The sequence below is a fragment of the Hesperophylax consimilis genome, chromosome 16 (assembly GCF_061612785.1).
Source record: "Hesperophylax consimilis isolate HC1 chromosome 16, BYU_Hcon_1.0, whole genome shotgun sequence".
Taxonomy (NCBI): Eukaryota; Metazoa; Arthropoda; class Insecta; order Trichoptera; family Limnephilidae; genus Hesperophylax; species Hesperophylax consimilis.
This window is the reverse complement of record NC_142851.1, coordinates 13389675-13417004: the sequence shown is the minus strand read 5'-3', so window position 1 is coordinate 13417004 and position 27330 is coordinate 13389675. Positions and strand designations below refer to the sequence as shown.

General features: G+C 36.7%; 1 protein-coding gene across 2 annotated transcripts; it reads left to right on the top strand.

Moving 5' to 3' along the window:
- The first annotated feature begins 235 nt into the window (after nucleotides 1-235).
- Sec23 (transport protein Sec23) lies at nucleotides 236-26756 on the top strand. 2 transcript variants are annotated; one of them, XM_089640919.1, is made up of 14 exons: nucleotides 236-372; nucleotides 497-792; nucleotides 4032-4287; nucleotides 4996-5581; nucleotides 6901-7043; nucleotides 14352-14491; nucleotides 15719-15837; nucleotides 16655-16808; nucleotides 17868-18019; nucleotides 19125-19299; nucleotides 20697-20852; nucleotides 22769-22834; nucleotides 24862-24882; nucleotides 25591-26756. In XM_089640919.1, the coding sequence occupies exons 2-14, from the start codon at nucleotides 514-516 to the stop codon at nucleotides 25678-25680; spliced, it is 2337 nt and encodes a 778-aa protein (XP_089497045.1). In that variant the 5' UTR covers nucleotides 236-372; nucleotides 497-513; the 3' UTR covers nucleotides 25681-26756. The 2 variants fall into 2 exon arrangements, with proteins under 2 accessions (XP_089497045.1, XP_089497046.1); XM_089640920.1 differs by lacking the exon at nucleotides 24862-24882.
- Nucleotides 26757-27330: the final 574 nt, after the last annotated feature.

Below are 27330 nucleotides of genomic sequence, written 5' to 3'. Positions count from 1 at the left end.
AATTTTTTTCATTCATGCAGAAAACAGTAAATCGGATTATAAAATATCGGAAATAAATAGAAATAATTATGGAAAAAAATTTAATAGAGAACTTTAAGCAAAATTTTGATTTGTAGTTTAAGATTTTAAAAGAGAAAACGAACTTTTCATTTTAAATTTATAAGTTCTTACTTCCGTAAAATTTTCATAAGTAATGTTGCCATTTAATAACATTTATTTTCCCTACATGACGTGGCCCAGATGACAGTTCTCTTTCCAGCAAATCTGAATCGCCGCCCGACTGTATGCCAATAGCGAAGGATTTGATTGAAATTTGTTTAAAATGCGGCTGTGATTACTGAATAAGCCAACTTAATTTTGTCGCCGTTGGAGGTACGCTCTTCATGTATTTATAAACCTATTTCTTATGATATGTTTAATGTATTTGTTCAGAAAACAGAATACATACGTGTGTATGTTTTGCACTTTGATTTTGTCTAATAGTTGTCTCTTTTAGATTGGTGACGTGACAAAATGTCGACTTACGAAGATTTTATTCAGCAAAATGAGGACCGGGATGGCGTCCGGTTCACATGGAACGTTTGGCCATCCAGCAGGATTGAAGCTACAAGGCTGGTGGTCCCCCTGGCATGTTTATACCAGCCTTTGAAGGAAAGGCCCGACTTGCCACCCATTCAATACGACCCTGTATTGTGCACAAGGAATACATGCAGGGCTATATTGAACCCCATGTGTCAAGTGGACTATAGGGCTAAACTATGGGTCTGCAACTTTTGTTTTCAAAGGAATCCTGTGAGTACTTAAATTATTTCTCTATTTCGTAATCTTTCATGCGAGTAGAACTCTCTTCCGTATAATGGTTTATTTACATATCTTGTCTTACCAATATCAATCAATATACAGCAATTGTTTTGAAATGAATAATTCATTACACATTAAACCAAAATTACCATTGTAGCTGTCACTGCCTACAGTGCTTGCACTCTTATTTAACCACTGTATAATTTATTACAATTTATATACTTTAAGGAAGTTCTAAATACGGATCACGGGGTCTACAAACAATTTTACTATGACAGTGTTCAATGGAAAAGTCCTGGATATTTGTAAAATATTATTTACTCTTCATTTTCAGTCATGATAACTTAGTTGTATTACGTTTTTATCTTTTGGCTACCACAAAATGAAATGATGGGAGAAATTTGCTTATGTATGCAAATCTCCAATACGCTCTTTGTTATTTTCCAAAGCGAGGAAATGGTTGCAAACCGAAAATCTTTTTTTTTTACTAACACAAACAAATCCCAGCTTTGTTTTATTGGTAAAGGTTACGAATTCCGCTTCACTCTTAATACGCAATATTTCACTTTCAAATAAATGGATTTAGCTCTATTAATTCAAAACATGATTTATTATGTCGGGGGAGATGGAAAAATACGCACTTTTAATTTTAATTTCGTTTATCAAGTCACTTACGCGATATGTCACACGAGATTAGAAAGAAACAAAATAATGTGACATTTGCCGGAAATACCACAACTAGTTATTTACCTAGCCAGTTCGCGTGTTAGGTACAGTACCTACCTACGAACTAATTCAGTTAAAGAAAATAAAATCTTGAAAATATTAAATTAATATATATAACCTAACCTAATCTAACTGTGACTTTCTATAGCAAAAAAATGCCCCTTTAATAACGCCTGCTCGCGTCCCCTTTAGAGTTACATCCCAGTTTTCAAATAGTATGTGGGCTACGCTAGGTTTGTATAGACTTGTTTGTGATTTTATTCTAATACCTATTTTACATGTTCTAACCTAACCTAACCTAAACTACCTAAACGGAATACGTTTAATCACATTTTATTCTATTTGTTTGCTATTCGGGTTATTTTATTTAATTATATGTTGATTATTTGTTATAAATAATACATTGACTTACATATTAATATGGATTAATTATACACAATGATATTATTTATTTTATATGGCAATACTATTTTTTTTTTGGTTGGCAGCAGTGTCTATGAAATATTTTGTAGGTATGAATTACGATATTATGAATATAATCCAACTCTTGATATGAACATAGTCGCTTTCGGCGGCGCCGCATACTAATTGACATATCGCGTAAGTGACTTAAAATAAACGAAATTAAAATTAAAAGTGCGTATATTTCCGTCTCCCCCGACATAATAAATCATGTTTTGATTTAATAAAGCTAAATCCATTTATTTTAAAGTGAAATATTGCGTATTAAGAGTGAAGCGGAATAGGAGAAAATTAATGTTTTATTTATCGACCAATTAGTTTTTTTTTCATAAAACAGTTTTAATGGAATCTGGAGTTTCTTAAATTATCAGTATTAATGTAACATTCGGAATCAGGTGAAATCACCCACTCCTTATACAGATGGCTATCAGGTTGAAATCCGCTTGTTTTAATTTAACCAAAAAAAAACATTACCAAAATCCCTGTTCTGTTTTGTTTTGTTGTTCAGGCACAAATATTAAAATGTTTTTTTTTCTATTGCTGCCCTTTTTTACTCATTTAAAGTACGCTCTAGCGTGTTTAAATCGCAACTTTATGGAACGCGCGTTTTTTAAAGTTACCATGGCAACATCAACAAATCAACAAAATGTGAAGTCTAAATGTCAATTGTGTTTTTCATTTCCATGACAACAAGATATTGTGATGTCACATCACGAATTCATTAATAGTTCTTATTTCCAAATTTTTAATAATAATATCAATATTTATGTTTTCAAAGTGTACCAATAAAAAAAAATAGCGTAAAGTATTCGTGGATAACTGGTCTTTAAAACACTTGCTTTATTTCGAGCACTCGGCTACGCCGTCGTGCTCGAAAAATCGCGCGTGTTTTAAAGACCTGTTTATCCACTTATACTTTAATATACTATTAAAGAACTTTATTTGATATATTAAAAGAAAAGGGGTTTGTAAAAGAGATTTTGCACTAAAACAGTTTTTACATGCCTGATACTTTATATTTTTCTTAGCTTATAAAAAGACTTGAGTGATTGATTATTTCAAAGGTACATAAGTTCTACTCGTAGTATTTAATTACTGCATTTATAATATTATTTCAAGGTGATCAAATTTTCTAACAAAAAAAGCATTATTTTGAATTACTTCGCGGTGCGTAGTGATATATTTTTTTTAAATTATTTTTATTTCTTGCTAGAGCAATCCCGATGAGTTACAAAACTCATTGTAGGACGAGAGGAATTTACAATACGTAGGTGGGAGTTAATAGGCACAATTTTACGTGGTATTTTGATCTCAAAATTATATGGAAAAGGAGATAGAAAGAAACAAGACAAAGTTCAACACAACAAGAATTACGTTTTTTTTTTTTTTTTATAGTGAATACCTCACAAGAGTTCCAACTGCTCCCGTCTGGAGCCAGTGAGACTATGGCATCCCCAATTGGGGGATGTTGTGAGGCTGAAGGTAAGTGGGGAAGGGAAAGAGGAAGGTGGGGAAGTACCTGGCTATTCAGATCTAGTCACTAAACACGGCTAAAGCCATTTGGAGTAACGTTTCAATTCTGAATGGTGGTCTTACACCAGGGCGATACTGGTAGTATCTTCCACTCTGGAACGTGCCGCAAATATAATATATATTATTTTAATTAATTAATTGTGAAATAACACAAATCAATCAAATAAAATTTATTTGCGCACGCCGGGTTCGAACCCGCGACCTTCGGAATGGCAGTCCAATGCGTTACCACTGGACTATGCCGGCGTGTTGATATTGTCTCTACATTAAAAATTGTTAAATGTAAAACAGGAAACTGATTAATTACATTTATTTTTTCTTCATAAATATGTTAAATTTACTGTTTACAAAACTATTAACCTCACCAGAACTAAACCTGTGTCCAAGTTAATAATGTTATAAGTTAACATAAATAACACAAAAATAAAGATTTATTATTTACTTTGGAATTTCAAAGTAAATTCACAATTTATCTTTCAATTCTAACGTGCTATTATGAATACTTGCAGTTCCCCCCGCAATATGCCGCCATCTCGGAGCAACACCAGCCGGCGGAGCTGATCCCCAGCTTCTCCACCATCGAGTACACCATCACGCGTGCCCCCTCATTGCCGCCCATCTTCCTCCTGGTAGTGGACACCTGCATGGACGAAGAGGAGCTGGGCGCTCTCAAGGACTCGCTGCAGATGTCGCTGAGTCTCATGCCACCCAATGCGCTCATCGGCCTGATCACGTTCGGCAGGATGGTGCTGGTGCATGAGCTTGGTAATTGATCAATTGATATTATTTTTTTTAACCCTCGGGCACTGCGAATTGGTCACACTTTTCGAAAAAAAGCCGGTCAACTTTCGAAATCGCATTTACTCGCCTTGGTGGGATCATTATCATCAAGTTACTCAACAAGACGTGAGGTGGCTGAAGAGTGGGGTGACGGGAACCACATGGGACCACGTAGTTTGGCACCAATGTTGACGACCTTGAAGCGTAGATATCTAGAAAATTGTAAACAACCATCCTGTTTTTTTATTCATTTATTTACTTATTTTTTGTCATACCTAAGTGCTGTTACAGTTAATGATTACCGTTTTTCTATTCATTAGCGTTCAAAAGCACATTAGTAAGTTCTTAAAATCAGTAAACAAAACAAATGGATTGGTATTTTGTCATACCTAAGTGCTGTTACAGTTAATGATTACCGTTTTTCTATTCATTAGCGTTCAAAAGCACATTAGTAAGTTCTTAAAATCAGTAAACAAAACAAATGGATTGGTATTTTGACCAATTCTTCAAATGATTCTTCCTGCAAAATGAACATGATAAAATTTTCATACTAAATATTATCCATTTGTACCATTTTTTTCTTATCAATTGATTAAATGAAGGATTTGACGCAAAATTACCATGTATTAAATACACTACCACTATAATATAATCTGTATTGTTTTTAATTTTCATTGTTTATTTTGTTTTCAGGAACCGAAGCCATTTCCAAATGTTTTGTATTCAAAGGCACCAAAGATCTGACGGCCAAACAGATCCAAGAGCAGCTCAGCGTGGGCCGCGTCTCTCAGGGAGTACCCCAGCAGCAGCAGGGCAGGGCCCCAGCAGGTGCGCCTGTTCCTGCTCCGCCAGCCAACCGCTTCCTGCAGCCCGTCCGCCAGTGTGACATGGCACTGACGGACATGATTGGAGAATTAGGCAGAGATCCCTGGCCCGTGGGTGTGGGTAAACGCCCGTTGCGATCGAGCGGAGTAGCGCTCAGCCTTGCCGTTGGCTTATTAGAGGTAGCCTACCCCAACACGGGGGCGCGCATCATGATGTTCCTCGGGGGCCCCTGCTCTCAAGGGCCGGGTCAAGTGGTCAACGACGAGCTGAAGCAGCCCATCCGCTCCCATCACGACATCCACAAGGACAACGCCAAGTACATGAAGAAGGCAGTGAAGCACTACGAAGCCCTGGCCCTGAGATCCGCCACTAATGGACATGCCATCGATATCTACTCCTGCGCTCTGGATCAGACTGGTCTTCTGGAAATGAAGCAGTGCTGTAACTCAACCGGGTAAGCATTTCATATTATTTTACAAAATTGAAATCTTTGAATTATTTCGTTGAAAATAGAGGAGAGGCGTATTTATCGTACCCAGTAAAAGTACCGGGTATTTTCATGCGGTACTTTGTACTTGTGACAAATCTCCAAAATACCTGGTTCCAAGTATTTGTAAATATCACAGGTCTCGAAGTAAAAAATACCTGTTAAAAATACTGCTTACAAAATACTCAAGTATTTTATACTGGGCCTGAGTATTTATTACTCTCCGTCCCCAGTCCCCAGATACTATAATCCCCAAGTAGGTTCAAAATACTTGTGAGTATTTTGTAACCGGTATTTTTTTGTACCTATACTCACTGTACCCAGTAAAGTAATGTACTCACACGACCCACCTCTAGTTGAAAATCAATAACTTCCAATTATAAACAGCGACGGCTTGTACTCAAAAAATGGGTGGTGCGTTGAAAATATTGTCAGTCTATCCCCCACACCGGCTAAAAAATGCTTAATGCTAACAGTTTTGAAGTTTATACCTACCTGCTGGAATTATCACTATGCAAACTGTGAACCAAAGTGGCGCCATGTCGCCGAAGAGTTAGTGAGCGCCGTTTATGTTTCGGAGAAATTTCAATAGTAGGGTCAACATCGACGCTCTGCGCATATAGCCACACACTGTTCCCAGATGACGTTTCTCAGTGAGCAAAATGGAATCCGCTCGCACCACGTGCCTTATGACACATGATACAAAGAAATTCGAACCGGTTGAATTTAACTTCATTTTATACTTAAATTTATTACTGTTTTTTCTTTGATTTTTGGAGGTATTATTATTTTTGGATTGACCGAAATTTAGGGAGTTTGTTGCTCCAATGCTCCTTTGCCCTAGCAGTCGCTGACTATAAATATTAATCAAAATCTCCCATTGTTAGAATAAACACCCATGTCTTTTATGATACATATTTTATGTAACTCACTGAAGATTTTAAAGGGCTCCTAAAAGTACCTTTACAACAAATAACAATTTTAACAATTATTATTAAAATTATTAATAACAATTTTCTATGAAAGTTTTTTTTATGTGATAATTACTAAACACAGCCGTGTACAATAATAATACTAATAATAATTATTGTCCAATTAAGAAATATGAAAAAAGATTTTTTTTTTAGATTTTTTTTTTTTTTTAAAGAATCGTTTGCACTTCACTTTAGAGTTAATTTTTGAATTCCCTCAAAAAGGTTCTGGTGTTCCAAAGGTTAAAGCTTTCGACGGATTCAATTAATTAAATTTGTTTAATTTAACAATATTTTTCGTTTAATCTATTTCAGTGGGCACATGGTGATGGGTGACTCCTTCAACTCGTCCCTCTTTAAGCAGACATTCCAACGAGTATTTGCCAAGGATCAGAAGGGGGATTATAAAATGGCATTTAATGGCACGCTGGAAGTAAAGTGTTCCCGCGAACTTAAAAGTAAGTTGGACTATTGTTTTTTTTTATATGTAATGATGTACACAGTACATGATGATTAATTATTGTATATTAAATATTATGTATACCATTGGCTGTTCCATGGTACATCTATACCCCACTTATCGATATAAAAAAGTACGCTCCAGTAATAATTCCCGCCAGGTCATTATTTGAGCTATCTCCCGTTACAAGATTCCTGCGCAAGCGTAAACGAGTTGTGCATATTTCGTTGGGCAAAAAACTTTATTTTACTGTAACTGTGGGGATAGCATCGGGCTGTATCGAGACAGCTCAACTGGCTGTAACGGTAAATGAAATTGAAACTCTCTTAAGAAGTTTCCACTTAAAATGTTTTCATGCTTAAGAGGTTTTGGTTTTTCGGTCCCTTGAAGACTGAATTTGAAAAATGGCCCAATTTATCCCATTTGCTTAACCCGTCATATCCCGGGACCGCATAAGTGAGTGCGGCACATTATCTACGAATTTAAAAAAAAAAAAAAAATTATGTGCGATTTTGACCCTTATGTATAAGGAATTTGTATGAAGAACAAGGTCACAATCGCTTGGGCTATTCTCGTTCTTTACGCAGCAAATACCGGAATGACTTCTAGCTTTTCAGATTTTTTACAAAGAATTTTTCTGTGGAATGCCAACTAAATATTTGCCGCGTTTTTAGTGTCAAAGCGTCTTCTTTCATTATTTTTGGTATAAATTGATTGTGGAAATAATAGATTTGAGGTATCATCAGAAAGATAGTTTTATCTACATTATTTTGATGTAATTTTTATAATATTTCACCCAAGAAAAGTGATGAAAATTAACTTCGTAAGAAATGTCAAAATTTTTACGTCATAATGAATAATTATATTTTTAGCATTATTTATTTACAGGTTTCTTGTACAAAATAATATTATTAGTAACAACAGTTGTATAAACTACCGAAATCTGGAAGAATTGTTATCATATACTTATAAAATGCGACACAAAAAAAATTTAAGTGGACACTTGACGTTTGATTTTGGAATTTGAGCCTTTGGAAATTGAGCTTGGAATTTCCTGGGACACCACAGGTAAAGAAGTTTTTTTTCCGGTCCCTTAGGAAATTTCTTAAGAGATTTTCATTGTAGACTATGCTTGTAATGGAAAATTACATGGTGGAGCAGTGCAGATATATAATTCATCCTACATACTGTCGCAGCGCTTTGAAAGCAAGTGAATTTTGCACTACTCAGATCATGCGTAATCCATTGTATCTCTAATGGATTCAATTAGGAATACTAATTTACAATGTTAGCGCTACAGCATTCATATATTGGCTCTCGAACGCGGTGAATTTAAACAGTTTTGCGAGATTTTCAGTGATGAATTGCATGTCCTTTATTCTCGAGATAGTTTAGCGAATACTGACGGAACAGTATTATTTATTCAATCATTTTACAAATGTAACTTAGTGGAGTGAATGATTTACAGGTACTGCAACCCGAAAATATTTTTTCTACTATTTGATTACTAAACATCGACTTTTCTCTACTTTCTATAAACATAATTTGCATGTATTATATATAATATATAAACCTCCTGGAAGAAATTCTCTAAATGATAGTGAAAACCCTATAAAAATCCTTTGCGTAGTTTAGAAGAACTAAGCGCATAAACAGACAGACGCGGATAGTGACTTTATTTTATACCATTTAGAGATAACTTTTAAAAAAAATCAAATAGGGAACCCTCCACAGACATAGGAATTAATAGACGAGAAGATAAAGGCGAGGGGTAAAATCAACTGTTGAAGAACGAAGGGAGTGAAGATGACTGTGATTCGTCAATAAATCAATCTGACAGTAAATAGGCATCTCGCATTATAATATCACCATTTACTTCTTAAAAGTAAAATCTGCTTTGAATGAATAGACATTTTTACATGGGAGCGCAAATTACTCGCCACGTTATGAACAAATTTGCGAAGTCCAAATTCGGCAAAAAAATTCGGTTATATTTTCAGAGTCGAATATTTCGTTTAAGTCTTTAGTTAAGACACTTTTATAAATGTTCATAATTTACTTCCCAGCAACCAACCAGCTTTGTGTTTCGCGTCCAGACGTTTCTCGATGTGATAGTAACAACTGATTCATATTATACGATGTGAATATGCTTAAAATAAAATAAAATAATGCTTATATATGGAATGTAATACGACAATTGGGTTTATTCTCTTTTTTCGCATCTATTTTTACCAGTTTTCATAGTACAAGTAAACATTTTGCCGTGTTATTTCGTAAAATTAACCGATGATGCCTCGACCATAGTTCGCACAAGAATGATGACGTCACGTTTTCAAATATCACTTTGAGGCCGTACGCGAGCCCAGCCGGCTCAATGGAACCGGTATGGGGAGTGGGGATAATACGCTTTTAATCACTTAGGGCAGGTCTACTAATATTCATATGTCTATGGAACCCTCTAATGTTTTTTGTGTTACCAAACATTTTCAGTTTTTGCGATTGAATAAAGAATTTAATATTTATTAGTTTAATATTTTTTTGAAATCTGAAAAAAACTATTTCTAAATAAAATTAATAATTTCAATTTGGTAGGCGGGAATGGGTACCGCCGCCCTGGGAACCATTTATTGGATTACCAACACCTCTGCCACAGGTCACCCCAAGTGGTTCGCTACGTTTGGTGACTTAGCAGGGGTGCCCGGGTTCATGGGTTAAGGTTTGCCCAGGTCTTGGTGGCGGGTGCGTCGGCCCACCTTCTGCGTGGCGGGCCGGTTGGGAGATGCTGGTTGAGGGAGACCCTTTACAACCGGTTACCGCTGTCCGGGCCGCTCGATAGTACAGGGGCCCGACCCTCAGGCTCACGACTAAGGGTGGGCTGCCCCATCAGCGAGTGAAAAAACCCCGCCACTGCTGTTGTGCCGGTTCGTGACCGGAGGGGACCCAGCAGCAGCGTTTGGGGCGCATTGGATGCCCTCTCCAGCCGGACTCTCCCAGCCTATCGCCTAGCACCGCAGTGGGTGGGCTGGAACCAAACGCTCATCACTCCTGGACAGCCTGAACCCCAGATTCCTACCCACCCCTCATACCTTTCCTTTCCAGACCTCTCCTTTCACCTCCTACCCTTACAAAAAAAAAAAAAAAAAATTAAATTCATGAACATACAACACAATTTTAATATCGTTACAGCGGCGTGTAGCAGGCGTCCCCGGTGCGGGCCAAAACTGTTGGTAAATTTTGCCAACATTCGCGGCCTGCACACAAATTTAAAATCCGTCCATCACCATCTTTTGTCCCAACGTCCCAACCTTCTTTTCCTATCCGAAACTCAGATAGCCGAGCCGCCAGACTCCTCCTATCTGGACTGCCCGGGCTTTACCCTCGCCAGCAAATTCCGACTGAAAGGAGGAGTCTGCCTCTATAGTCGAGCTGACGTCAACTGTGTACGACTATTGAGTCTGGAAAACTCCAGATTCGACGTAATGTGGGTGCGCGTCAATCTTGCCAGTACGGCAAGATTCTACGCATGTCTATACCGCTCACCGAACCATAGCGAATCAGACACTTCCGAGCTCTTCAAACATTTGAGCGATACTATTGATGATCTCTTGCCCCGCTACCCTTCAGCCGAGTTTGTTGTTCTGGGGGACTTCAACGTTCATAACGAACCATGGTTGAAGTTCTCAGGCCCAACGGACTCGGCTGGCCGACAGGCGGAATCCTTTGCCATTCGCTACGGATTAGAGCAATTGGTTCAGGAGCCTACAAGGGTTCCTGATGTCCAGACTCACCGCTCCAATCTGTTAGACCTATTCTTAACTACTGTGCCACACGGTTATAAGATTGACGTCACAGCGCCTCTGGGATCATCTGACCACTGCCTAGTGACGACATCAATCCCCGTTAGCTTCAGACCAACCAATGAGAGGCTGAGGAGAAAAGTGTGGCACTATAGGTCAGCAGATTGGTTCGGTATGCGGGCCCATTTCAACGCTTTTCCGTGGTCAGCTGTTTGTTTTCGGACTTCGGACCCTTCAAGATGTGCCCAGGAGATTGGTGAAGTCATCAAATCGGCGATGGATGGCTTCATACAATCGACTACTAAAGAAACTGGTGTGGGCTCAAAGCCGTGGTTCAGTCGACAATGCTCAGAAGCAGTTCGACGAAAAAACGCGGCTTACCGAGCCTACAACACATCTCGAACGCCCGAAAGCAAATCAGCATACAACAAATCGGCAAAGGAATGCAAGAGAATCATCAATAGGTCAAAATTCGAACACGACCTGCAGATCAGCAAAAAGCTGGCTGCCTGCCCGCATGGCAGCAGAGCATTCTGGTCCCTTGCGGGCTCAATAGGTCGAAATTTTTGCAAACCCAGTTTGCCACCTCTTACCAGACCTGACGGCTCACTAGCAAACACCGCCACCGAAAAGGCCAACCTATTAGGGAAAATGTTTGCGGAAAACTCGACCCTCGACGACGGGGGTGCTGTTCCGCCGTCGGTTCCTCACTGCGGCTTCTATATGAAAAAGCTGAGGATCCGGCATCGGGATGTACTCCACGTCATACGGGGGCTCGATGTTAACAAAGCTAGTGGACCTGATGGAATACCTGCCCTGGTATTGCAGAGGTGTGCTGCGGAAATAGTTCCAGTTTTGACAAAGCTCTTCAAAATGTCCCTGAAGTGTGGCACTGTGCCCTCTGGTTGGAATAAAGCGGTCATTCACCCTATTCCCAAGAAAGGTGACCGCTCCAACCCGGCCAACTACCGCCCCATAGCGATCACATCAGTTCTGTCCAAAGTGATGGAACGTGTGATCAACGACAAACTGCTCACATACCTCGAGAAGAACAAAATTATCAACGACCGTCAATACGGATTCCGGCGGAACCGCTCGTGCGGTGATCTTCTCGCGTATGTGACGCATGTTTGGGGGCGGTGCCTGGAACGTCACGGTGAGACCCAAACGGTCGCACTAGACATATCCAAGGCCTTTGACCGGGTCTGGCACCGAGGACTTGTCAACAAATTGCATTCTTACGGACTTCCCGCATCCCTGTGTACGTGGATTGCTGACTTTTTAAGGAATAGGTCGATTCAGGCGGTTGCTGACGGTTTCACCTCTTCCTCGCACTCCATAAATGCTGGCGTCCCACAGGGATCGGTTCTGTCTCCGACTTTGTTTTTGTTGCACATCAATGACCTTTTGACATGTGCACCGATTCATTGTTACGCGGATGACAGTACAGTTCATGATAGCTTTTTGTTTGACAAGCCCCCAAAGGGCACACAAACTCCAACGGCTCGGAGGGCTTTTAAGCAGAGAATGGACGGTTATCTCGAGAGTATTTCCTCCTGGGGTAAAAATAATCTCGTCGAATTTAATGTTTCAAAGACCCAATCCTGTCTGATTACGTCTAAAAGGGATCCAAATGATAATCTAGTCTCCTTCAACGGAAGCAATCTTCGGAACAGGCCTTCCATTGATATGCTTGGTGTAACTATAAGTGACCAGCTCAGGTACGGGGGCTCCATCGAAGCAATGGTAAAGTTGGCCTCTCAGAAGCTGGGCGTACTGTACAGGGCCCGCAGATACTTTAATAGTACACAACTGCTCACCCTGTACAAATCGCAAGTGCGCCCTACTGTCGAATTTGGCAGCCATCTCTGGTCTGGAGCCCCAAAATACCTGAAAAAAACCCTTGACTCTGTGCAGAAACGGGCGGTTCGTTTGATAGATTCCCCAATCTTAACAAACGGACTGCAATCTTTAGAGCACAGGCGTCAGGTAGGTATGCTGTCCTTGTTCTATCGGTATTACAATGGAAGATGCTCTGAGGAACTAGCGTCATTGATCCCTTCAGCACCGGTGCGTAGTCGGGATACACGCCAAACGCGCGCCCAACATTTGTACACAGTTGACACTTGTCACATGAGAACGGGTCGCTTCTACGATTCGTTCTTAAGTTCAACAGCTCGGCTGTGGAACGAACTGCCGGCCTCTGTGTTTCCTCCCTCCTACAACATGGGACTCTTCAAGACCCATGTTCACTCCTTCCTCTCCACAAAAAGACTCTCCACACAGCATCCCCAAAGATGACATAGGCCCTGAAGGAAATTATTTTAAAAATTAAAAATGAATTAAATTTAAATTATTAAAAAAAAAAAAAAAAAATAATAAATTATATTGGTTAACCTAAGGGTATGTATACATTTGCGAACAGTACCACGAATTGTGGGAATGGAACAAATCAACTGCAAGCGGCGTTTCGCGCCATTTACGTTTGCTTCGTTTCTTTCCCATAAGATGAGGTTCAGTTTGACAGTTTGGCTTGCAGATGTATACGAAGCATATAACTTGTTTAAAAGGGAGAAAACTAATGATTCAACAATAAATTATTGCATTACGCTGAAGCCCTGAATAATGGTCTGTCTTTCGGTTGGTAACACAAAAACGTAACTGCGTGATACTTTCCTGTGTTTCTAACCTATCACGAGACACACCGTACAGCATCAGGACATGATCAGAACACACTAAAACGTAAGAGGCAATGCTTTGTTGTCTTTCTATGTTTACATGCAAATAATGAGATACATTCTAGATTATTGTACTACCCATAGAGCTTGGGGAGATACCTGTTTGGGTTACGGATAGAATCGATTAAAGTGAGTATTTCTCAATACTTAGCTCAAAAACTCATTTTTTGTAGTTACATCTTTGCGTTTCTCGCCTATTTGTCTGTGTTAAAAAGTTCAAATTAAAATTCTGTAGGTAGGTAAAGCATAATCTGATAGTATTATTATCTTAATGACTGCACAGTTTAAGATGGTTGTAAACGGAAGTGGCGCCCTCTGTTATTTTTAAAAAGAACCATTGAAGTTTTCAAATCACGAAGGCAGTTTTTTTTATGGTTTTATTCACCTCCCCATTATGTTGAAGTGTTAAAAAGAAATTCTCATGGCTCTTATAGAACAAAATCATAGCTTTATTAAGAGATATGCTATAGTGGAAAACAAACATTATTGGCTAACGTATTCCACCATGTAGAATGAAACATGTTGAAATTCATAATCACTACAATAGTATTTTACTTTGTTAATTTATTATTTAAGCAAAATGTTTTATTTTGACAAATTTATTGATTATTTAAATTAAATGATCGTTCAATAAATAATGAAAATGATGAAGAAATTATATTGTTTAATCATTTGCTAAGAATTCTGCTAACTAGAAATATTTAGCTCAACTTAGCATTGGCTCAGTTTTGACTAATGAATACGTACTTACATTGTTTGTTTTTATTTTAGTATCTGGAGGAATTGGCTCGTGCGTGTCCCTGAATGTGAAGAGTCCGTGCGTGTCGGACCAGGAGATGGGAATGGGCAACACTTGCCAGTGGAAGCTGTGCACTTTCACACCCAACTCCACCATGGCATTATTCTTTGAGGTAACTGCCGCTTTTTTAAATGTTTCTGTATATACTATTATTTTGAATACAAGTTCATATACTTAATAATAATATTTTGCTGATTTGTGCTGCGCCATTTTTGTGAAAAGTCACCCCCAGGGTGCTGTACATAAGGGTGCATATGGTGTAAAAAGATTTAGGTCGATCGCTTTTATATATTTCTGCTGGCAATCACGATTCTACGTACTTCTAGTATACAGCTAGCGGTAAAAGGTTTCAGCTAAGATTGAATTCTAGTATACATAAGATTGACGTCTAGTATACAGCTAGCATTAAAAGGTTTCAGCTAAGATTAAAATCTAGTATACTTGAGATTAACTTCTAGTATACAGCTAGCATTAAAAGGTTTCAGCTAATATTAAATTATAGCATACATATAATCTACTTCTAGTATACAGCTAGCATTAAAAGGTTTCAGCTATGATTAAATTTTTTTTTGTTTTTGTTTTTAAGTGTTTTATTATCTTTTTTTTTGTGTAACAAATAGATATAATGATATCTTCACTGGGATCTCCCGTACTGAGGATTTCATTTACATATTATGTATAATTTAATTATAAGAAAATTAATATTACATCAAAGTTACAAATAAATTTAATTATGAACAAATATCATGCAATATATATGAAGTATTTTTTGGTATAGTTATATATATGAAATGTTTTTTGGTATAGTTCAGTTGATTCTGTTTTAGTCTGTGTTTGATTTCAGTAAATTTTCTATTTCAGATCTTCCTATGTTAAGTATCCAGCTTTTTATTTCAGATTTAAAGTAGTAATAATTGTAGTATACGTAAGATTAACTTCTAGTATACAGCTAGCATTAAAAGGTTTCAGCTATGATTAAATTGTAGTATACGTAAGATTAACTTCTAGTATACAGCTAGCATTAAAAGGTTTCAGCTATGATTAAATTGTAGTATATATATGTAAGATTAACTTCTAGCATACAGCTAGCCGTAAAAGGTTTCAGCTATGATTAAATTGTAGTATACATAAGATTAACTTCTAGTATACAGCTAGCATTAAAAGGTTTCAGCTATGATTAAATTGTAGTATACGTAAGATTTACTTCTAGTATACAGCTAGCATTAAAAGGTTTCAGCTAAGATTAAATTGCAGTATATATATGTAAGATCAACTTCTAGCATACAGCTAGACGTAAAAGGTTTCAACTAAGATTAAATGAATGTGTGTTGTATTCCAGGTGGTGAACCAGCATTCGGCCCCAGTTCCTCAGGGCGGCAGAGGCTGTGTTCAACTCATTACACAATACCAGCACTCCAGCGGGCAAAGGCGCATCAGGGTAACCACTGCAGCCAGAAAGTATGTATAAACACACTTATTTGTCGAAGCCTTTAACACAATTCCTCTTTTATGACTTTATAAGACAGAAGTTTGTTTACAGTATTAGTAGAGAGAGAAAGTGTTACAAGTAGAAAATTAAAAAAAAAAAAATGGCAAATCAAGTCAAACAACAAACCGTACAAACATGCAAAAAAAAGGGGAAAAAGCAAGCTTTTTGTAATGTATTCCAGGCATTAATATGGAATACAAAAATTTGAGTGTGCCATCTATGTTTACCCCAAAAGTCTAAGGTCCGTTATTTTTACCAAAACGAGACCCTTTCTTGTGGATAGTTGTGTGATATTCACCGCGCTCGAGTGCCAATGTGTGAATGCTGTAGCACTAACATTGTAAATTAGTATGTGGATAGTTTCACATTGGCAACTTTAACAGTGTGATTCAGGGTCTACATCGTGTGGTATATATTTCGCAGGGCTATTTTAAATTATTTTAAAAAATATATATATTACTGTAATTATGTTAATTATGTAAGAAGATATAGACGGTCTAACAGCATATACCCTAAGGATTTTAACCAGCTTTACTGGTCATATTTGGAGCAAAAATGATGTCATTGATGTGTGTTAGGAACAGCCTGGCAGGTCACATGATACACACTCTGTCTCATTCCAGCAGCACCGTAACAGACGAGATAACATGTATCATGTGATCCCGTGTATCAGTGTAGCAGTGTGATCAGTGGCGACATGTGATTGAAAAATATGTTTTTTGATATTAATTAATTTGTTTTTTCATTTACCCCAATCGATTAATATTTTATTGCCGTAATTTCCAGCTGGGGTGATGCAGCAGTCAACCTGCACCACATCAGTGCCGGCTTTGACCAGGAGGCGGCAGCGGTGGTGATGGCACGCCTTGTGGTCTACCGCGCCGAGCAGGAGGACGGGCCCGACGTGCTGCGTTGGGTCGATCGGATGCTCATCCGACTGGTAATAACTAAATTACATCCTAATGACATCACCTTTTAGCACAGATGATAGATACAATGGAGATGGGCCAAAAACCATTAGTATGATACCGATGACATAAAAGTGTCGCCAACATCGTTCACCTATACTACTGCAAATTGCATCTACGTACAGTTTTGTTTCCACTCATTCACCAAACACATAACTTTCATTGCATTGCCAATTTGATGGTAAGTGCAGTTTGATTATAGCTCGGCGACACCCAGTACGCTTCCGATGCCATATCTCCAGTTTCTATTATCTATCTTTACAACGTTGTTAGGAGAAAGCAATCTGATAATGTTATATTATGTAACTTGTAGATATATTTACAGTATCACCCTAGTGAAGGAACACCTTTCAGAATCGAAATGTTGCTTGAAATGGCTTTAACCGTGTTTCATAAACAGATCTGAATAGCCAAATACTTCCAAAGCTTCATCTTCCATATCTCTTTCCCTTTCTCACTCCATTCTAAAGTCCGCACCAATTGATAGATTCAAGATACATTGTAGGAGCCACATTAAGCAAGAAAAACTATTGTATATAAATTATAATTAATTAGTAATTTGTAAACTTTGATGCACAAATTACTAAAATAAAATTAATAAATCTATATAAATAAAAATGTAAATGTTCGCTGTATCTTAAATCTCCAAAAGTTCTTATCCGATTGCTTTGAAATTTTGACACAATGTTGCATTCGAATATGTGTGTGTTTTTATATACCTATATTAAGTAGATGTGTGAACCTATAACAGGTTTTTTTTAACCTGTGACAGGTAAAAACGTGCTATGTTTGAAAAACAGCAGTCTGTTGGACGTAAAAGCAACACGCGCTATTATTTCTCTATCTGCACATACAGTCTGAGCCTCAGTCACAGTGGCTGGGCACAGCTAGTTACAAATAAAATTTCAGCCCTACAACATATCCCGATTGGAGATGCCGTAGTCCCACTGCCTTTGGACGGTTGGAACTCTTGTGCAGTATAATTAGAGTGATCTGCAGGACAATCAGTTAAATATATATTTTTTTTACAGTGCCAGAAGTTTGGTGAATACGCCAAGGATGACCCCAATAGTTTCCGCCTGTCGGAGAACTTCAGTCTCTATCCTCAATTTATGTACCACTTGCGGCGATCACAGTTCCTCCAGGTCTTCAATAACTCTCCCGACGAAACCAGTTTCTACAGGTATGCCTTGATATTACTGCCCTCTGACTATTTGAAGAGTTACTCTACTTGTCAGAATCATGACCACTTCTCATCATGTTTTTCTCATGCCCGATTTTTTTTTTTATCTGCCTATATGAGCAGAGCTCATTAAGCTCTTAAGTGCTGCCGTATCCAATAGGCACAATAAAAAAAATCATTTTCTAAGCAATTCTGAGGAAACTACTTGTGGTAGATTTTAGCCACTCGAGTGATTGGTTGTATACGTGTACATTTACCATATTATTTAATTAATATCATTCTGAAACATATGAACAGCTTACTGCAGTTTAAAGCCAATAAATCCACCTAGATTTCATCGTTTATCCCATATTTTTAGGTTCAATAAATTTGGCACATTATATCAAGCAATTGCCCAAAACGTTTTTGCAAATTTGCTATGATACGCCAAAAATCGCTTGAGTGGATAAGTCAAATTTGGCCACTTGGAATCTATTTCATCACGCTGCACAGTTTGACATAATTTATGTATTTTGAGAAGAGTGAAACTACGTGAGAAAAACGTTTTGCAAACTTGCCATAATACGCCAAAAGTCCTCGAGTGGATATACCATTTTTATAAATAAATGAACAGGTTATTTACAATATGTACAATTTACCAAAACATTGTTTAGCAAAAAACAAATAAGTTATTATGAAAATGTAATCCAGCACAAGCTACGTTTTTCACGGTGACCGGATAAATCAGCACAATGATAATTCATCACATCTTTAAAAAGTTATATAAAGTCATGGAAAGTGATGAAACAAAAACTTTATTAACTGGGTTAAGTAGGTTAGGTTAGGTTAAATAATGAAAAATCATCATTTCTAATGACTTTATATCACTTTTTAAAAGTGTGTTGAATTGTCTCTGTGTTGAGTTATCATGGAACCGTTTTCCACATATAATTATTATGAGATATTAAAAAAATGTCTAGTTATTCGTAATCTGGAAATGTTTCTCTTTATTAAAAAAGTGATAATTCTTCAATCTATTTCCATAATATTGACAATATTATTTATTGCCATCTGAGCCTATTGTGTAATAAATTGATTAAAATGACCTTATGTATTATGTTTGCAGGCACATGCTGATGAGGGAAGACCTAACCCAGTCCTTGATCATGATCCAGCCCATCCTGTACGCCTACAGCTTCAACGGACCTCCGGAACCCGTACTCCTGGACACCAGCTCCATCCAGCCTGACCGCATCTTGCTCATGGACACTTTCTTCCAGATTCTCATCTTCCACGGAGAGGTTCAAACTTATTGTCTGTTATCGTCAAGTAAACAATTGATAACTTCCTATGGAATTGAGATGTATAACCAGCCCAACAGAATTTAGATCCAAACTAAAAACTCACTTTTTCAGACACTCATTTCCATAAATCCGTCATTCTATCCAAATATTTCTTTTTTTTTTCATTTTTTTATACTGTAATTGTTACATTATCTAGCGATTCCGTTTATTCAATTTTTCTATTAACTTGCCTACCAATAGACAATGGACAATATCAGCGGGAACATAACAAGTCAATCGGTTTAATTGTTGGCAGATGAATCATCTAAATGCGTTTAAGATTGGCGATTGATTTTATTCATTAATTTCATTCATTTAACATATATATCCAGCTAACACTAAAAACACCCTAATATAATGGAAATTCCTTCTTCTTCTGGCTTTAGTAAGGTTAGATTGTTAATATTAATTTTAGTTGTAAGTTGCTAAATATGTAAATACTCGTATATATGTCTTTAAGATAGTAGTTATAGGCCTTAGTCGTAAGTCACTAGATATAAGTCTTAGAGATAAGTCAGTAGTTCTAGTATTAACTATTTAAGAAATACCTATATTTGTACAGCGCCCTTGAGGTGATTTCTCACGAAAACGGCGCTATATAAATTAGCCAAATATTATTATTATTATTATTGCTAACAATTTTACAGAGGAAATTCATATGTAGGATGTAAATTTCATAAATATCTTGCAGTTTTTTTTTTTTAATATTATTTTTTTTGACACCTCACAAGAGCGCTTGTTTTTACAGTGTAAAGACAGGAAATTATATCACAACCCTGTTGGGCAGCGTTGTGAGGCGGGTTAAGGTGCGGGCTGTAGGAATGAATTTATTTATGCGGATTTTGAAGGAGGCCCGGATTATATGATGGAGGAAAAACAGATACCGGTAGTTTGTTCCACATAAGAGCTAACTCAAACCAAAATGAGTCAAAGAAACGACCTTATTCTCATGAAGCCAACATGATTGTGAACGGGTTTTTCTGTTCGTGTCTGTCGAGTTTCGCGTACTTGGATCGCTGTGTAGGGGATCAATGCTGCTAGCTCCTTGGAACAGGCTCCATTGAAATACATGTAGAAGAGACTCAGCATGCCTACAGTGCATCTATTCTGTGCATTAGAGATGGCAATCGGTCTATTAACAACAGATTGTCAATCATATGGACCGCCCTCCTTTGCGCAGAATCAAATAGGTTTATCAAGTATTTTGGGGCTCCAGCCCAGAGGTGGCCCCCCGAATTCAATTGTTGGACTTGCAACAAGTCAGCTGGTCACTATTAAGAATCTGCTAGCCCTAGACTAGACCATGCAATAATTTATTATAATCTATGCTAAAAAATTTGTGGTGATAATTCCAGACAATAGCGCAGTGGCGAGCGCTCCGCTACCAGGACATGCCGGAGTACGAGAGCCTGAAGCAGTTGCTGCAGGCGCCGGTGGACGATGCGCAGGAGATTCTGCAGACGCGCTTCCCCATGCCTCGCTACATCGACACGGAGCAGGGCGGCTCTCAGGTCAGTCTTAACCTTTCCGGGAGTAAGTTATGTAATGCTGGCCGTGCTCTGGGGAGTGAGTTTTTTTTACAAAAAAAAAAAATATATTTTTTGATTAAATTTTATGATAGTATGCAAAATAAATAACAGCCAATATCTCTGTCGATAATGATGTAAAATGTTTAAAATTGGTATTTTTTTTTTTTTTTTTTTTTTTTTATAGTGAATACCTCACAAGAGTCCCAACTGCTCCCGTCTGGAGCCAGTGAGACTATGGCATCCCCAATTGGGGGATGTTGTGAGGCTGAAGGTAAGTGGGGAAGGGAAAGAGGAAGGTGGGGAAGTACCTGGCTATTCAGATCTAGTCACTAAACACGGCTAAAGCCATTTGGAGCAACGTTTCAATTCTGAATGGTGGTCTTACACCAGGGCGATACTGGTAGTATCTTCCACTCTGGAACGTGCCGCAAATATACTATAAAAGGTATAAAGTAACAGTAATATGCCCATAGATAGCAATATGATGCATATTTACAGAATATGCATCGAATATGATTATGCAACCCCTGTCGTCCATAGCCGTCCATACTCCTTTGGCGAAAGTGTGTACCGTCGTCCATTAGCGTCCATACTCCCGGAAAGGTTAATGCTTGCAAAAATATCCTAATTGGAGATGCCATAGCCCTACTGCACCAAACACTTGGGAATCTTGTGCAGTACAGTGAAACTCGCTTATGAAGTTCCCACTTCATAAGTTTTCACACTTAAAAAGTTAAATTTTTTCCACTTATAAGGTTTTCCCGCTTCAGAAGTTTTTTCCAGTCCTTGGAAACTTCTTAAGAGAGTTTCACTTATTCACATTAAAATAATTTAGCTTACTAATAAGATTCCTATTTCCATCGGTGGCTGAAATTTAGAGAGCCTGCTCTTTCTCTTTCAATTTTAAATTTCGTGCATGCTTAATCCCTACGTATTTTTCTTTTTCCATGCTGTCACATTTTGTCGCCCACGACAAAACTAATTTTACTATATTTATCAAATAAAGCCTTTAATAAAATATAAATTAACCATTTATAAATGTTAAATGTGCGATCGATAACAACCAACATGATTTCATTAACCTTTTGAACGCGTTAATATGCTCCGTTTTATCTATACCCGTACGCGGTACATATTTTCAAATACCTATGCATGCAATTAAATGTCAAATTATAGCATTCTGGCATGATTTATTGGACTATATAGACAGAACAGATTATTCTCCACAATATGAAAACAAATCCTCGTGTGTCAACACTCTTAGATGTTTATAAAAACAAAAACATAAAATTTCATACAAAGACGTACCGTATCTTTTGAATGTGGTCCCGCCATTCACTCGGCGTCATAAATAAACCACTCTCGGTGTGTGTGTACTTAGGCCACTGTGTTTATAGACACAAGTGGGACACCATGATCACTTATCATTCTTAGTTATGAAAAGTTGTGAATGACAAACTAGTACTAACGCCATCCGTTGACAAAAATGTAAACTAAAGGACTAAAAGGCGCGAAGAGGCGCACTTGGTTATCGATCTTTTTTTATGAAATAAAATTTTATTTTTGAGAAATTCTTGTAGATGTCAGCATCGTGATAGTTCTACAAATGTCCAAGTGAGCAAGAAATACATTTATGACGAAAGAGAGCGGGAACATCGGCCGTCAAAGTTGTATCAACTGTTGATACAGCCGCGTGTGAGTATAGACTTTTTGCCGTAACAACAGTTGATACGGCCGCGTGCAAAGAGTTAAAGCATTTAGGATATTTTATTTCTTTAAAGCCATTTATTGATACAATAACCTCATGGGTGCTCAAGTGCTCAATATGATTATCCTTGATAATTAGTTGTTTTCAATATTTATGTATAGCATATTTAAATAATTGTTTATATTTTCAGGCTCGATTCCTTCTATCCAAAGTGAACCCATCTCAGACACACAACAATATGTATGCGTACGGAGGGGTAAGTCATGCAAATTGCTAATTTTATGCAGAAACTTTTATTTAATTAAAACATAACAGACAACGTCCTATTGTGCTACATTTCCAGAACAGGAATTTCCCTTGATTTGCTTTCAATATTTCATTAATTTTGTTTAAACATTTTCATCTTCTCAAGGGCGTTCGTTCTCAGTTTTCAAAACATAGTTTATTTAGTGCTTGTGTTTTTGATTAGAACATAGAAAATAATAGATAGCCTGCTATATACAATAAGCCGGGATCCCACCTGACTTATTCTTTGATCTATTTCAGAGAATCTACCGCCATCTTTATTAATACAGGCCATGCTTTAGAAACTGCACTGACAGTTAAAAACGCCTGTTTTCGAACTTCTTGCACTGGGTTTAGTACTACAATCTGCTAAACCCAGTGCAAGATGTCCGAAAACAGGTCTCTTTATCTGTCAGTGCAGTTTCTATAGCATGGCCTGAGTTAATAAAAGATGGCGTAGACGAAAAGATCCGTGAGAACAGTCTTTTCTGTGGAATTTAAACCCAAAGTTGAATCGACTTTTGTTCAATAAATTGACCATAGATTCTCATAGAATAATAGATCAAGTGGGAATTCGTGCTTAGTACAGAGGTGTTTCAATTTGCACTTTGATTAGTTCAGCTGAAATGGATTAAATATTGCTGTAAATATTTATATAGCATACATTTTGCCTGCCGTGATTTGCAAAAGTAATTTGTATTAAATGACACCTCTGCTACTGAGCCCCTGAATTTTTTTGCAAAGTCATTTAAAAAAAAATTGATGCAAAGATTTTTGCCAAAACCAAAATGTTTAGATTCAAATGAATCTCTAATGTATTATTAGTTTACTTGTTTAGATGCAAATGAATCTCTAATATATTATAAGTTCACTTGCTTAGATGCAAATGTATCTCTAATGTATTATTAGAACATTTTTACCTTCTCATCAAAAGATAATTGTTTTTCCAATCATTTTTTTGATTTTTATTCAATTGTATTAATTAATATGCAAGAGTGACTGAAACTTATTTTAAAATAATTAGATTTGATAATGCAGTGTTTCCCAGTGTATACCCACTACAAAGTAATATTTTTTGTGCTTTAAGATATATGAAATGCTTAAATTGAGCATGTTTTTGCATAATATTGAATGATGCTTTGCAGCATGATTGTTTTTGATATATTATCTACGTATGATATGCGATGACAACTTCTTTTAGAAGAATATAGCTTGCTCACCGTGCCGAGTCATGTTTGCCGCTGGCAGTAAAAATCATCAAAAATGTCGGCAGTAGATACTTGTATTACTTTAATGCAGTGTTCTATCCGCCCTGGCTGTCTCTAAAAGTAGTTGAATTAACCTAAAATAATTTTTAAAAATGATCATGGAAAATTATACTTTTTTCTTTCTATAATAATGTTCAACAACAATTTTTAAAAAACATACTTTTAAATAATTTAGTGTTTCAAACCTACCCGTAAGTCATCTTGAAATGCCATCTGATGGTAACATTAACTTGATTTACGTGGTTGTCGCTTACGTGATCCATCGAAGGCAATCTCCGTATGAGAAAGTTGCATATGTGATCCACTTGTTTCACTATTCTCAAAAAATATAAATTGTAAATTATGTCAAGCAATCGCCCCAAAACGTTTTGGGCGATTGCTTGACATAATGTGCCAAATTTATTGAACCTGAAAATATGGGATAAACTGCGGTGTATTCATTTGATTTAAACCGCAGAAAGCATTTAGTTTGTTTCCATATTAATATTTTGAAGAATTATATTAGTTAAATAATGTGGCAAATGTTTGTATATATATACAACCAATCGCTCAGTGGTTATGCGGATTTGAATTCACACCGGTACGCTGAAAGAATTTTTGTTGTTTTTGTTGTTCTTCAAAGAATTTGTCATTCCAGAGCATGTCTCCCCTGCATTAATTGAATCATGCACCAGTTTTTTGTTTTTATTAACTTATTGTTTTTTCTTTCAACGTTGCTGTTGCCCCTCAGATGATGCCCGTCCCGAGTTCGGTAGAGTTTTTGTTTTTATTTTTTTTCTGTAGTGTAAATTCTTGCATACCATTTACAAAATGTTGCACTACAACAAAATTATTGGTAAATCTTTTTAATCCATTTGAAATTTTAAGTCAAAGTAAATGTCAAAGATTTTGTTCTAATGTAAAATTTTGGTTTTCTAATAAATATTTTTTGAAGAGTTCTTTTCAATAGTTTAAAATTTTTATTTTGCTTTCTTCTTGTCATTTATTTCCTATCGCATGTGTGGTAAGTGGTGACTTGGTTCATTTTTTACAATTTTCCAACCTTGATTTTTTTTACCAGAAAAGATTTTTTCTAGTATTTGTGTAGAAAAACGCAAAAATTCTCATCTTATTTGTTCTGAAAAGTGATGGAAAATTGAAAAATCCACTGCTGCCACCCATATTTTTTCACAACATTTGTTATTGTAAATAGCTTTTTTTAAATTCTGCATTTAATTACTCAAATATAATGCATAATGTGTTTGCTTTTCTCATTCAAGTGAGTAATTATTATTTTTATATTTTGTAAATGCTGTTTTTATACATATATGTATATATTTCGTTTAGCTAACTTATCAATATAAATTAAAAATATGTTTTATTGATACAGCCAAATCATCATCATTTTGCCACTTTTTTAATCAACTGGGTCTATGTCTTTATGTCAAACGTGAATCTCATATTCCTAATGATATTTCAGGACGGTGGTGCTCCCGTGCTGACAGACGATGTTTCCCTACAAGTGTTCATGGAACATCTGAAGAAGCTGGCCGTCTCATCAACTGCCTAGCATAACGACAACGGTTTCCACCACAAGTTTGAGAAGTCCTTTGGAAATAGCCTCTTCAAGATAGAATTTGGAAAGAACTAGCATTAAACAATTAAACGTAGTGTGTTACATCGAGGGTTAACAATCAACACCTCGTGTCTGTGTAAATGTTGAACTTGGCAGGAGGTTTTTTTGTTGTTTGTTTTTGGGGTGTTATGCCGTGTTGCGCTAACTCCTTCTTTAGCCGACGTTTCGGACAGCGTTGCAGTGTCCATCATCAGGGCAGATCCGGTAGATCCGAAGATGTGTATCCGGTAGATCTACCGGATCTGCCCTGATGATGGACACTGCAACGCTGTCCGAAACGTCGGCTAAAGAAGGAGTTAGCGCAACACGGCATAACACCCCAAAAACAAACAACAAAAATGCTTTTGGCTGTGAAAATCTAAAAACTTACTTGGCAGGAGGTATTCATTAAGTACATTGTTACAAACAACAAACATTACTTATTAATGATTCATACTACTCAAGTTCAGGCAAAAGTCACTAGCTTCAAAGAAACAGTTATATTGCTATATAGGATAAACTAAATGTGACGACATCGACTTTCAAAGTTTGCGAATGATTTTTAAGAAAAACATTATTACATACTTGTAGGTTTTGCCAGTATAATTTCTATATGTTATACAATCATGGAGGAACTATTGTTAAATCTTAACGTGATCCATTTTAAGACGTGCAGGACTTTTGATAAGTACTCAAACATCGAATGCTTTTCATATATGTTTATTTTGGACTTGTGGCAAATAGAGCTTCTTTTTTAAATGTGCAATATTGATTATTGTGCATCTTTCAGCAATCAACCTCTACATAAGCCGATCTGAGTCAATCGGCCACTTTTAGAGCTCTTTGTAATCTTTATTAGAAATTATAACAGCTATCCATTTTGTATCTGTCAGGAAATTATGTATATTTTTCTTCATATTATAAAGTTGTGTAAAATGAAAATAATATTTATATCTTCACCATTAAGTATTGCATATGTATTGTGTCTGAACATTTAATATTTGAAATAAAATTTATTTTATGTCATAATATGTTGTGGTTTTACTGAATCAATTTTCGCAGTAAGTAGAATGGGAAGAGGAAAGTTGGGAAGTGTGTTACTAGACCTGATATATATATATGCCCAACTATATATGTATGCACTTCTAGCAGTTTTTGGTAATTTGATTTACGTACCAGAAAGTACTCTAAAATGCCCCTTATTTGAGTGGGCGTTTTTCGTTATTTAACCAGAGATTTTTCCAAAATTAGTAGCATTTTTTAAAAAAGTGAACTATGAAATTGGCAATCTTATAAATAAATACAGCAAATGAGAGTAAACAAATAATAAAATTCCCATTACATATCATAAACATAAACCTACCATAAATAACACAACAAAAACATAAAATAGGTAAAACATAACTTAACAAAAACAATACAGAGCTGGTAATAAAAGGTAATTACAAATATTTAAAAAAATAGGAACCTATGCACAATAGTAGTGGGCATTTTTTGTTATAAAAGAACAGATTTTTCCAAAATTAGCATTTTTTTTAAACAGTACTATGAAATCATATGAAACAAATACAATAAATGAATCAAGAAAAATATACAGATGAATAT